The 14,028-nt window shown below is 46.4% G+C and overlaps 2 protein-coding genes and 1 long non-coding RNA gene across 3 annotated transcripts in view; 2 read left to right on the top strand and 1 right to left on the bottom strand.

Annotated features, from left to right (window-relative positions):
• Positions 1-5,981, bottom strand: part of LOC106814238 — a 13,400-nt gene extending 7,419 nt beyond the window's left edge. Inside the window, exon 1 of the long non-coding RNA XR_001394579.1 lies at positions 5,914-5,981. This is a non-coding gene — a long non-coding RNA (uncharacterized LOC106814238). The remainder of the gene's footprint in view (positions 1-5,913) is intronic.
• On the top strand, positions 80-4,460 carry LOC106814237 (cuticlin-1-like). Its single transcript, XM_014818538.1, has 7 exons — positions 80-273; positions 683-828; positions 1,460-1,614; positions 2,158-2,242; positions 2,688-2,850; positions 3,326-3,470; positions 3,893-4,460. The coding sequence occupies exons 1-7, from the start codon at positions 115-117 to the stop codon at positions 4,084-4,086; spliced, it is 1,047 nt and encodes a 348-aa protein (XP_014674024.1). The 5' UTR covers positions 80-114; the 3' UTR covers positions 4,087-4,460.
• Positions 5,982-8,448: 2,467 nt separating the features above from the next.
• LOC106814239 lies at positions 8,449-9,116 on the top strand. Its single transcript, XM_014818539.1, has 2 exons — positions 8,449-8,559; positions 8,857-9,116. The coding sequence occupies exons 1-2, from the start codon at positions 8,466-8,468 to the stop codon at positions 9,105-9,107; spliced, it is 345 nt and encodes a 114-aa protein (XP_014674025.1). The 5' UTR covers positions 8,449-8,465; the 3' UTR covers positions 9,108-9,116.
• Positions 9,117-14,028: the final 4,912 nt, after the last annotated feature.

The following is a 14,028-nucleotide window of genomic DNA, read 5'->3' as shown; positions in this document are numbered from 1 at the left end:
CACACACACACACACACACACACACACACACACACACACACACACACACACACGCTTGACGTTTCGTTCTATATCGTAGATGTTAAGATTTCCTGCGCTCCGGAGACAAACACGATGATCGTCACCATCATATTCGGAAGTTCGTTTTACGGCCGAATATATCCGAAGGGCTACTTCAAGGTTGACAATTGCGGCGTCAGCGGAAACGGGGAGCGATCCCTGATGACCTACTTACCACTGGACGGCTGCGGGACCCAATCTGTGCAGGACAGGGTAAGACATCTATCGCTACCGTCCTATCTTACAGGGTAGCGTTTGAGAGGTATTCATGGCGTTAACTCGTGAAGGTTTGATGCTATTAGGCTAACGCGCGTTCGTTTTGAGGACAGCGCTGAAAGGTATTTAAATTAATTTACTGGGTTTAAGGTTACCGTGAGGCTGTGGTTTGATGCGTTAGGGTAAGAGGTAAGAAGTTGGCTTGGTTGGTGAGGCTTGTGGGGTGGGGGTGGGGGGTGGGTGTAGGGTGTGGGTGGGCTGGAATGGATTGTTCTCTTACCTTAATTTAGAAGCTTTGACAGTATTCCATATTGCGATTCCGAGTATAAAATAACGATCGAGGCTCATGAATGATTGTGCTCGACGAAAAAGATGGCCGCATATCATGGTCGTATTTTTTTCTCAGAATGGAAAGACAATCTACAAGAACCTCTTGGTGGTAATGAACGAGGCAACATGGGGCATCCTCGAGATGGGAGATCGAGCTTACACCGTCTCCTGCGACATGGGAACAACAGGCACGAAGACGGTTCAATACGGAGTGACGGTTCCGTAAGTATAATTATAATATTATATATATATAATATATAAAATAGCCCACGAGCCCCGAGGTCACAACACAGATTTCCGCAGCGTGCCCTATGCGAACATAGTAAAGTCTGAATCGAAATAATACGATTGTTATTCGACATAAAAATGGTGCTAAAGTGAGAAATATATACTAACAAATAATATAGACAACCGCTACTACTACTACTACTAGTAGTAGTAGTAGTAGTAGTAGCAGTAACAGTCGTAGCAGCAGCAGCAGCAGCAGTAGTAGTAGCAGCAGTAGCAGCAGTAACAGTAGCAGTAGTAGTAGCAGTAACAGTCGTAGCAGCAGCAGCAGCAGCAGTAGTAGTAGCAGCAGTAACAGTAGCAGTAGCAGTAGCAGTCGTAGCAGCAGCAGTAGCAGCAGTAGCAGCAGTAGCAGCAGCAGTAGCAGCAGCAGCAGCAGCAGCAGCAGTAGTAGCAGCAGCAGCAGCAGTAGCAGTAGCAGTAGTAGCAGCAGCAGCAGCAGTAGCAGCAGTAGCAGCAGTAGCAGCAGCAGTAGCAGCAGTAGCGGTAACAGCACCACCACCATCACCACCACCTCTACATCCATCAGCAGTGTAGTTTTAAATTCTACCGTTATTGTATCTAGTATGCTCAGTACGACGGAGCTACCTATGGGCACCGTCATGCGGCTACCGGAATGCCGCATGAAGCTAGTGGCAGGCACAAACCCCGAGGCGGCCCCAGCGAACTCTCTCAACATAGGCCAGCTGGCTACGCTCGCATTCTACATCAGCGATGAAGGTAGCGTGGCTTCATACCATAGAAATAATATAGATAGACTAGTGTCACTATATATTTCTATGCTTCATTCACGGTGCTAGAAAACGTGGGCTGTCTCTGTCTCTCACGCGCGCGCACGCCGTGCGCATGTGTACGCCTCTCTCTTTCTCTGTTTCATTCTTTTATTCTTTCTGTCTGTCTTTCTTTCTTTCTCTCTTTCTCTTCTCTCTCTTTATTTCACTTGCCTATCTTATCATGTGCCAGTCCCACTGACCATTCACTATAGAAAATGTATAATACAATATTCATAGGCAAATACTGGATGGCATTTCTTCGATTAAACCTATATGCATATTAGCTCTTCCTGTGTGAGCCTTCACTCCGTGCCAGGCCCCGTCGCAGCGTGACGATCAACACGGGTAGAGCTTTATATGCAGGAACCCTGTGTCAAAGTTTGCTTTATATTCCTCTGGGTCATCAATCTGTTACATCTTATATCTTGTATCTTATATCTTATATCTTATATATCTTATATCTTGTATCTTATATCTGCGTACCTCACAGATCGATTTGATCTGACGATTCACCATTGCTTCGCGCATGACGGGACACCTGACGGCAAAAGAGTGAAACTCGTCGACGCATTTGGGTGAGTGTTTAGAACGCTGTCATTATGGCAACGCAGGCATGATCGGTAGCTACATAGAAATATATAGAGACTCTAACTAGTGCTGATAGGGCCTATGTCCCCCAGGGTACTGCCGGAACGTACCCTGGGTACGGTCCGGTATACCGGAACGTACCCTGGTAACTAAGGGTTAGGGTTAGGGTTAGGGAGTAGGCGTAGGCGACTCCCTAGAATCGTTAGTGGAGTAGGCGAGGTAAGGTCCGGCATATTAGATAGTACCAGGGTACGTTCCGGTATACCGGACCGTACCCATGGAGACATAGACCCTGGCAGCCTAACTAGTATATTATTTCGATGGGTAGCTACCACTTGTATACTAGCCGCGCCTTATCGACTTTGTCGGTAAATTGTCACGACGCTTATGCAAGTGATCCTACTAACTTGAACAACGCCTATGCTCTCCTAGGTGCTCGGCGATGCCCAAGCTGGTGGGTCATCCGCAGAACAGAAGGGACCCGCAGAGTCGCGTCAGCTACATGTATTACTACATGAAGATCTTCAAGTTCCCGGATGTGTCTAACGTTTACTTCGAGTGCCGATGCGATGTCTGCTTGGGAAGCTGCGGCGCGGTAAGAACAGCTACAGACGTCATTATCATCGTCATCATCATTCATCATCATCGTCTGGTTGTTGTCATCGCGTGGATCGCGTTTCCGCGTTTGTGAAAAAATCATCGCGAAAATTATGTGACTGCAGTCTCATTGATCTCTTTGATATCATGTTAATAATAATAATAATAATAATAATAGTAGTCATCATTATCATCATCATCATCATCAATCATCATCATCATCATCATCATCATCATCATCATTATCATCATCATAATACCGCATCAATGAAACCTTTTCGTGATTATATAGGCGTATAATATCTTGTAATATTAGAGTACATATATATAGTAACAGAGTATATCTCGTATTATTCGTATTTGATAATTAATATTTTTAATGAACAAGAAAACTAATAATTGCGTCAAAGTTTAATTGAGTCATAAATTAATAAATGCATAAACGGTAACCTTTATTTCCCGGTGTTGTATAGTACGACTGCGTTAAGGAGATTGGCTGGGCGGGACCCGCCATCCAGGCCCGCAGGAGGAGGAAGAGAGAAGTGGACGATGCGAACACTATAGAGAAGATTGAACTTCACCACAGCGTCTCCGTTAATATACCGGAAAATATGAATCGTAAGAGTATAGCTTACTCCTAACCTACACACACCTCGCACGCACGCACGCACACACATACACACACACACACACACACACACACAAACGCACACACATACACACACACACACGCGCACGCGCACGCACACGCACACGCGCACGCGCACGCGCACACACACACGCACGCACACGCACACGCACACGCGCACGCGCACACGCACACGCACACGCACACGCGCACGCGCACGCGCACACGAACACGCACAGGCACACACACGCGCACGCGCACGCATACGCGCACGCGCACACGCACACGCACACGCACACGCACGCGCACACGATACTAAATGATGGAGTTAGAGCCTACATTGCCAGTTTCCCGCACATTCTCCCCCCCTCCCCCGGTCTCTAAAACAACGTATCGCCTCTGCTTCCCACAGTGTCCGCGTTGACAGACGAGGCGAGCAGGGCACCTGCGGAGATGTGCCTGCACAAGACGGGCGCCATCTTGGGACTTCTCACCATGGCAACGGTCGTCATGGCGTCCATGGCAGTCATCGTCGCCGTTGTCCTGCGTTTCTCGAAACGAGAGGCAAAACTCGCGGCGGCGTCACACAACCCCGGATATCAATAAAGAACACGCCGTCAGATCGTGTGCTGCATAACCAGCTTTAGGAATAATATAGTCTAGGCCTATATGTATGTATGTATATATATATATATCTATATATTTATATATATACATCAAGATTAGATAATAGAGGATCTAGGATAAATCTCCTATTATCTACTCTTGATATACATTGTTTCTTAAATAGCGCTATGTAATCATACACGTGAACATATCACTTATTTATAGTAGTAGAGTTTTACTGTAGGTAATCTGTTGTAAGAGATTAAAGTTAGTCGTATTAGCTTAGTCGTTATAAGTTTGTAATCAGATTTATAATCATTACTTCATTATGAAACATCTAATGAATAAATATAAACATTTGCCTATACAAAATCGCCAAAAGTTCTTTGTATTATGTAATATGTAATAGTAAAATACAAGCAATGACGCATACCTAATAGATCGGATATACCATAATATATACCATAATAATATAGATATATACCATATAGATATACCATAATATTATAGATTGGATTTTACCAAGCACACGTGCTGTCGGCCCGCCCGGCTTCACTTTGAACGTGTAAGAACGGCCAAAGAAAATTCTCTTGGCAGTAAACGGCCGGCGACCGACGTCGGAGCGTCGTTTCCATGTACATTAGCATAGTTGGGAAACCCAGGGCGTGATGCTGCGAGCAAAGTGAATATTATAGATAGGATTTTACGAAGCACACGTGCTGTAGGCCCGCCCGGCTCCACTTTGAACGTATAAAAACGGCCGAAGAAAATTCTCTTGGCAGTCAACGGTGACCGACACACCAGCGCCATTTTCCTGTACATTAATATGGGCATATATAGCGGGGAAACCAGGGCGTGAAGCTGCGAGCAAAGTGAATATTATAGATTTGATTTTACCATGCACACGTGCTGTCGGCCCGCCCGGCTCCACTTTGAACGTATAAAAACGGCCAAAGAAGATGCGCATGGCAATCAACGGTGACCGATGTCCAGCATAGGATATACACGTATATATTATGTGCATATCGCCGTCGGCCGTACGAAAAAGATGGCGCTCTGCAATTCGCAGATACGCAGGCGGTCGCCGAATTTTACCATGTTTCCCTATAGTCGGATAGCCCGAGAATGATTTGAATACATAATTGCGCCGCATGCTCTATATTTTCGGCGCGAACGTGCATGCGCAAATCCTATATTTCCCTGTGTGAAACTGAGAAATTATTCGAAAGGTATATAGCCAAAACGCACAAGCGGAGTTTACTAGATGCCCTATAGTTGCCGACGGAAGCAGTTTTTCGCTAGATTTATGCAATTTTTCTAGAGAGCACGTCGCCAGCACTAGGTGCATGCGATAAAAAATTTCGCTAGCGTCTCAGCCCGCCGCTCGCCGCCGCTTCGCTCTTTTACTCTTCTTGAAACTTGAGCCTCCAAGGGCCTCAGGTAGAATCAGCAACAACATGCAAAGATTCGCTCTCGTTTAAGTTTTTTATCGGGGAGCTCCGGTGCACGTTCGTATGCAAAGAATTACGCGTCTAGAGATAAGAACAACGCGATATCGCTGTTACGGAATCAGAGTTAAAAAAAAGTCACGCATGCGGCAGTAAACTGTAGCATCCGTGCACTCACGCACGCTGCTTGCCCCGGCATATGACACAGACATATGATACACTATAGGTGCACTAAGTACACACGGTGTCGTAAGCCTAAGTAAGACACACGCATATGACACACTATATATCTCTAGGTCTACAGCCGTAGTTGTCAGTCCCACGAGTGCACCAGTGTTTCTGCGGCAGTGGCAACGAGGGCTGGATACAGCAAGCTTACCTGGAAGCGATTCAAACGTTTTCTTTAGTTCATTTCAACGTTCCAAAGTAGCGATAGATTGATTCGAACCCCGAACGGCCGCGATGACGTATCGCTGTTTGAAGTTCGGACGGAGCTGGGATGGATGTGCTGCTTTGGGGCTTCCTCGCTAACATGCCTGTCGTTTGGGCAGCTGAAGAGTTTTGGCATACTGCAGCAGGAGCTGCTGCGTGTCTCGATTCCAACATGGCGTTGACGGGTGGATAGTGGGAGTAGCCTTACGCTCTCACGTGCTCCATGGGTGAGAAAGCTAGACCTACACGCCACGCGCGCGAGCCACGCACACGTCTGCATGCGAGCACGCACACACGTACGCGTTTGCGAGCGGAGGCACATGAACCTTCACACAACACACACACACACACACACACACCACACACACACACACACCACACACACACACACCACACACACACACACACACACACACACACACACCCACACACATAATATATTTACACGGTACACGTATCCGCACACGCCACCTGCGCACGTACACGCACGACACGCACGCACACGCACACGCAGCACGCCACGCCACACGCACAACCACACACACACACAATCCACATGCACACAACAACCGCAAACTCGCTGTGGAGATGGCAGATGCATATGGACTCCAAAGAGAAAGAGAAAAACAACAAAACCATTGAATAGATCGTCAGCATCGATTTTTGATTATATATAGAGTTTTTATATATATATATATAATTATATATATATAATATATAGAGAGAGAGGGAGAGATAGGAGATATACTTATATATATCTGACTACATACTATTATATATAATATATAGATACTTATATAGATATAGATAATTTTAGCTCGCATCTCGAAGCACGCCTGGGCAAACAACTTGGTCACAGCGGGTGATGGTCGTGGGTGGAGTGTTGGCCGGCTGGATGAGCACGTCATACTTCGCCTATAGGATCCCGCCTTGTCTGTACATTAGCGGAGCGTCTTTGGTGAGATATTATAGACTCGTGCTGGTGCTGTGTGCTGTGTATTTGCTTAATATATATAATATTATATATATATAGTCATTAATATATATTTATCAAGGAGTGCATATAGAGATCTCTATTATGCACCTTGCATATTATGTTAGTTAATATATTTATATATTATATATATATATTAATATATATATATAACTAGATATTTACGTTTGTAGTTGTCGCGCGGACGGTCGCATACATACTCAATATTCTTGTGAAAACGTGTACATATTATCAGGAGTGAATAATAATAGATTATTCACTCCTGATATTATTATCCTCGTATTATTATTCGCTCCTGATATTATCAGGAGTAGATAATAAGGGGGGGGGGTAGATAATAGGAGGGGGGGATAGGGGGGGGGGCCCTAATATCTACTCCTGATATTATCGAAGAAACTGACCGTATATAGCGCGAGGTTTAGCGTACATATATTGTGGCACGCAAAAGCTATCAGTATAAAGCATTCTACGATTTTGAATTGTGTAGAGTCAGTCACCTTATGATCGTATACCATGATATCAGGAGCTAATAATGACAAATTATTACTGACAAATTAATTACAAATTATTAATACTGTCATTATTAGCTCCTGATGATATATTAGCGACGATGGCGTTATATTCTTGCGCATGCGCGCTGCTCTCCTGCAGGCCTGGGCTGTGGATTAGTCAGCAGCCCGTCCTACTCCATCCTGGGCGTCTACTTCCGGAAGCGCGTATCGATCGCATCCGCTCTGGTGTTGAGCGGTATGGGCGTCGGCTCTCTGCTCTTCCCCTACCTCACCCAGTACCTCGTCGACGAGTACGGCATCAGTGGCGCCCTCCTCATCTGCGGCGGCTTGTCCTTCAACATCGTGTTTGGAGCGGCGCTGATGCGACCGCTGCCGAATCCGCTGCCGACGCCGCGTGAGGGCGCTGCTGTCGACACCGTCGTCAGAGCGGGTCGTCGGCCAGTTGTCGTCGTCGCGCGTGCCTCGTCGCCGGAGAGCCGCCGCAGGTTGGATTCCGTGAGGGAGGATGAGGTGGGGTTGCAAAGTGTCTACGGCTCGCTAGATGTGTACGTGCGCAGCATGTCAACCCTTGCTGACCCCGCCGACGACAACGACGACAACGTCGTCACGTTTCCTTGGTACCTGTTCAAGGACGCTGCGTTCTTACTGTTCGCGATCTCCTCCGTGCTGTTTCTCGTCACATATATCAACAGCTACTACCTGCTGCCGCTGATCACCGACAAGGTAGGCGATGGCAGCTTCAGTGGCGCCACCATGATCGGCATCATGAGCATAGTAGAGACGATCAGTCGCGTGCTGTGGGGTTTTGTTTGGGACCACGATGCTTTCCGTGCGCCAACAGTGCGGATGATAGGTACGGGGTCGTTGCTAGCGGTGAGCGGCGGTCTGATGTTCGCCTGCATCTTCCTCACAGTGAACGAGGTGCTGGCCGGATGGACGATGGTCATGGGTGTGTTGTTGGCCGGAGTTTTCTCCACCCTAATTCCCATCACGATGGACATTTGCGGACCTGCGCAAGTCGGCAACGGGTTCGGCATATTGATGTTATTTGAAGGATTGTTGATGACGGTAGACCCACTATTGATAGGTACGTTTCAGGTGTGACATTGGTTTGTGATATGCTTCTATTCTATTATATATTACTGGAGCTTATATTCTACTTATATTTAATATATATGCTTCACTGTTGCGCTTTTGGAGCTAACGTCATCTTCATCATTATTTTCATCTTCGTCTCCATCTTCATCTTCACCTTTATCATTCGTTTCCCGTTAATTTATCTTGGTTAATGGTAAAAAAACATTTACATAATATCATCATAATGTGTGTAGTTTAATTTATTACTCGTCAAGATAACGAGTTTTTTTTATTCTACTAACAACAGGATATCTAATCGATAGAACGGGAACGGTGGACAGCGCCATCTATGTTATCGGAGCGTCATTTCTAGCATCTGGAATCTTAATCAGTGTGATTCCTCTGGTGCGACGGTGGCGCGGCCTGGTGACGGATGTATCTCCGCAAACTGTTGCGACATTCGAAAATGACGATGTCGGCTTCCAAAGCAAGACGACACACGTACTAAAGATGCGAGCGAAAAATCCATCGGGCAAAAATCTCAGCGTTGACGTCTGATGACTTATTGATCATGACTTATGATCGATCACGTAAAATCATGGGTATTGATTGGTTGTGGTAGAATGTCGCAGTGAAACAAACAGCACTGATGCCACCCCCATCAGTGATTTGGTGACTTTTATTTCAGAGATAAAGTAACGGGGCATAATGGAATTATTATCAGTTTTGTTGATCGTTATTGGGGATAAAGAGGCATGGCACCTGAAATCCTTCTCGCATCCCGCCACAGCGCATGCGCTGTAATTCCAAATAATGATTATAGCGAGTCGAGCATATCTATTCAAACCAGTGAGTACGTGTATATAAGCAAGTCGCTGATATTTACAAGACATATTCACAAGGGACTGATAATTGCGAGACATATTTCTACATGCGTTACTAACATGCTGACCAATGTGATGCTAATGTAGAAATAAATGTATTAGTAATGTGCGAGTAAATGTGTTCTTCTTGTTCACTAACAAATGTTTAATGAGTTATTAATTATCGTACTATAAATACTAACTACACTATTAATATTTGTGTTACTAATTAGCTAACAAAATCAGCTATTCATAATTGACTAACAAATGTGCTCGAACAAATACTAACAAATGTATCAATAAATGTCTATACGTATAGGGCATGATGGTGTAATGTCTATCTATATGTATATGGTAAACAATCGTAAACCGATTGAACACAATAAACCCATATGTCTTCAATGTTCGTTCATTAGCGTCTTGCTATATCTTATTAGAAAGTATTCACTGTTTAGCGTCTGAAATTTAGGCAATGTCCCGTGTGATTATAGTAGTGGTATTACAGTTGGTAAACTAGGGTGGTGCGTCCTAACGAAGAGTTGAAGATACAGACTGAGGAGGTCAACTTAAGGTAAATGTTCACATCAACTATAAATGTCTTTATTTGTACAACAACACAGTCGCACACTCGGATCGCGACACTCACGCACGCTGCACACTCACGCTCTCTCTCTCTCTCTCCTCTCTCTCTCTCTCTCTCTCTCCCCCCTCTCTCTCTCTCTCTGTTTGTGTGTGTATGTGTGTGAGTGTGTGTGTGTGTGTGTGTGTTGTGGTGTGTGTGTGTGTGTGTTGTGTGTGTGAGTGTGTGGTGTGTGTGTGTTGTGTGTGTGTGTGTTGTGTGTGCTGCGTGTGCGTGTGCGTGTGTGCGTGCGTGTGCGTGTGCGTGTGCACGGTAGAAAAAACACATGGGAATACTACATTAGCAATCTAATAATAGTTTAATCTTTGTGCATATAGTAGCTATTCAATTACCATTTAAAAGTACTTCACTTGAATTACTACACAAACGAGACTTACTACAAACGAGACAATCGAACGATGACGATTTTATGACAAATTTATGACGATTTTATGACGAATTGATGACGATTTTACAATCTTGTAGACAGAAAGCGATCGTTGTCGAAGTACGAAACCTCTGCAAATATCTTCACGTTTGTCGTCTTTCCTTGGAGACTATCATCACTGTATATAAATATAGTTTCGAACTATAGTAATATATATTATATTATTTCCCCTTTTTACATACAAAAATTATTCGAAATGTGTATATAGCGAAAACGCACAAGCGGAGTTTACTGGATGCCCTATAGTTGCCGACGGAAGCAGTATTTCGCTGAATTTCTGCAATTTTCCTAGAGAGCACGCCGCCAGTACTAGGTGCATGCGATAAAAATCTTCGCTAGCGTCTCAGCCCGTCGCTCGCCGCCGCTTCGCTCTTTCACATGCCGTCGCTTTTACTCTTCTTGAACTTGAGCCTCCAAGGCCTGTGGTAGAATTAGCAACACATGCAAATATCGCTCTCGTTTAGTTTTTATCTCCGGGGAGCTCCGGTGCACGTTCGTATGCAAAGAATTCGTACGTCTGCCTCTAGAGATAAGACAACGCGATATCGCTGTTACAGAGTCAGAGTTAAAAAAAGACGGCAGTGAACTGTAGCATCATCGTGCACTCAACGCACGCTGCTTGCCCCGCATGCTACACAGACATATGATACACTATAGTGCACTAATACACACGGTGTGACGTAAGCCTCAGTAAGACACACGCATATGACACACACTATATCTCTAGTCTACATCGTCGCGTTGTCAGCCACGAGTGCACCAGTGTTTCTGCGGCAGTGACAACGAGGCTGGATACAGCAAGTTACCTGGAAGCGATTCTAACGTTTTCTTGAGTTCATTTCAACGTTCAAGTAGCGATAGATTGATCGAACACCCGAACTGCGCCGATGACGTCATCGCCTGTTGAAAGTTCCGGACGAGGCTGGGATGATGTCTGCTTGGGGCTTTCTCGTTAACCTGCTGTCGCTGGGCAGCTGAAGAGTTTTGGCATACTCAGCAGGAGCTGCTGCGTGTCTACGATTCAACATGGGCGTTGACGGGGTGATAGCGGAGTAGCCTACGCTCTCTTGTTCTCTATGGGTGAGAAGCTAGACTACACGCACACGCGCGCGAGCACGCACACGTCTGTATGCCAGAGCACGCACACACGTACGCGTGCGTGTGACGCACGTGGACACGCACAGACACGCGCGCGTGCACGCACGCACGCACATTCGTACGCGTGCGCGCGCACACACACACACCGAAACACACGCGCCTGCCCGATCTTCTCTAACGCACAGACACACACAGACACACACACACACACAACACACACACACACACACACACACTACAACCACCCACGCGCGCGCACACACACACACACACATACCACACACACGCGCGCACACACACACACACACCACACACAACACACACACAACACACACACACACACACGCGCGCGCGCCGCGCCACACACACACATACACATACACACGGCACACACACACACACACACACACACCACACGCACATACACAACACACACACACACGCCAAACTCGCACGTGGACGCACGTGGACACGCACCAGCAGATTGGCGAAACAAAACACCGCCTTGCGATAGGTTTGTTGAACACCTAAGATCTATTCGCCTCAATTGCATGGTTTTCCGGTTGCTGACCATATTTAACCAACCGGATCACCACATTGATGACGTGCGTGTTTGTGGCTGCCAACTGCACCATATTACAATAGCTCACGTCGACACATAACTGATCAGAAATTAATTCTGAGGGTTGGTTGTTTGAATCCAGGGGCATGAACGTAACGTTTAATTAGCGTATTTTTGGGTCTGTTGCTTCGTGTGTGTGTGTGTTGTGTGTGTGTGTGTGTGTTGTTGTGTGTGTGTGTGTGTGCGTGTGTGTGTTTGTGTGTGGGTGTGTGTGGTGTGCGTGATGTATATGTGTGTGGTGTGTGTGTGTGGTGTGTGTGTGTGTTGAGGCGTTTTGCGCGCGCGTGCGTGCGCGCGTCGTGTGCGAGCGTGTATGGTGCGGTCGTATGCGTGTGTGCGCGCGTGCGTGTGCGAGCGTGTATGTGCGAGCGTATGCGTGTGTGCGCGCGTGTATGTGCGAGCGTATGCGTGTGTGCGGCGTGTAGTGCGAGCGTAGCCTGGTGCGCGCGTGGTGTGCGCCCGTGTATGTGCGAGAGTATGCTGTGTGAGCGTTTGCGCGCCTACGTATGTGCGAGCGTATGATGACTACCGTGTGTTTCACCGTCCGGATCAACGCGATTTCAGAATTTATTACGTATGACATTGTATTTTATCGCGGTAAATAGTCCAGTAGTTTTACTGCGTCTTGCTTATCACTGACTGCTATTGGGCGTCGATGAAGACGGTGTAAGCTAGACGGCAGATTTCATGTACGATCGTGAAATGTTTGCCTGACAAACCATTTCCGTAAGTTCATTCTCGTCACGTGAGTCCGTGCTCGCGTATCTTTCGAGTTTTACATCTATCCATCTATCCATCTATCCATCTATCCATCTATCCATCTTCCATCTATCCATCTATCCATCTATCCATCTATCCATCTATCCATCTATCATACTCTCAAATGCTATCATCTATCTTCATCTATCTAGCTCTCTCGCTCTCTAGCTAGGTCTCTATCTATCTCCTACTATCTCTCTACTGCTCTACTCCAGCTCTAAGCTCTCTGCTCTCTAGCTCTCTCTCTCTTTCTCAGACCTTGGTCTTTCTCTCTCTCTCTCTCTCTTCTCTCTCCTCTATATAGTATATATATATAAATATATATATATAATATATGGGGTGCGGTGCGTGCGTGCGTGCGTGTGCGTGCGTGCGTGCGTGCGTGCGGCGTGCGTGTATGTTATGCGCGTTAGCGCGTCGTGGTGTGTAAGATGATAGGGAGGGAACGAGAGAACCGAGAGCGAGAGAGAGAGAGAACGCGCGCGCGAAAAAGCTAAAGAGCGATCGAGAGAGCGAAATAGAAAGAATGGGGGAGAGAGAGTGACGAGACGAGAGAGAGAAGAAGAAGGGGAAAGACAGAGAGAGCGATAGATAGATAGATAGATAGATAGATAATGCCTATGTGCCACGTTTATACCGGACGTGCCGTGCTATATTGTATTGTGGCTGCGTGTGTGTGGTGTGTGTGTGTGTGTGGTGTGTGTGTGTGTGTCGTGTTTGCGTGCGTACGTGTGTGTACAGGCGTGCGTGGGGCGTACGTGCGTGCGTGCACTTGTGCGTGCGTGCGTTGTGTTTATGTATTGTCTGTGGGGGGGAGGACAGGGAACGTTTATACAGGGGGTGTTTATGTATGTGGTGTGTGTGGGGGGGGGGGACAGGGAACGCGGCGGCTACGCGATGTCGCTGCAGTACATTCAAGTGCGGGTTGCAAGTGTACGCAATTACTTTCCTCTCTATCTCTCTCTCTCTCTCTCACTTTCTTTCTCTGTGTCTCTCTCCTCTTCCTCCCCTTTCTCTATTCTCTTCTCTCTCTCTCTCTCTCTCTCTCTTCGCTTCAAATCAGGCCAGCA

The sequence above is a fragment of the Priapulus caudatus genome, unplaced genomic scaffold, assembly GCF_000485595.1.
Source record: "Priapulus caudatus unplaced genomic scaffold, Priapulus_caudatus-5.0.1 Scaffold889, whole genome shotgun sequence".
Taxonomy (NCBI): domain Eukaryota; kingdom Metazoa; phylum Priapulida; class Priapulimorpha; order Priapulimorphida; family Priapulidae; genus Priapulus; species Priapulus caudatus.
Note: the sequence above shows the minus strand (reverse complement) of the source record. Positions and strands in the feature narration are given on the sequence as shown.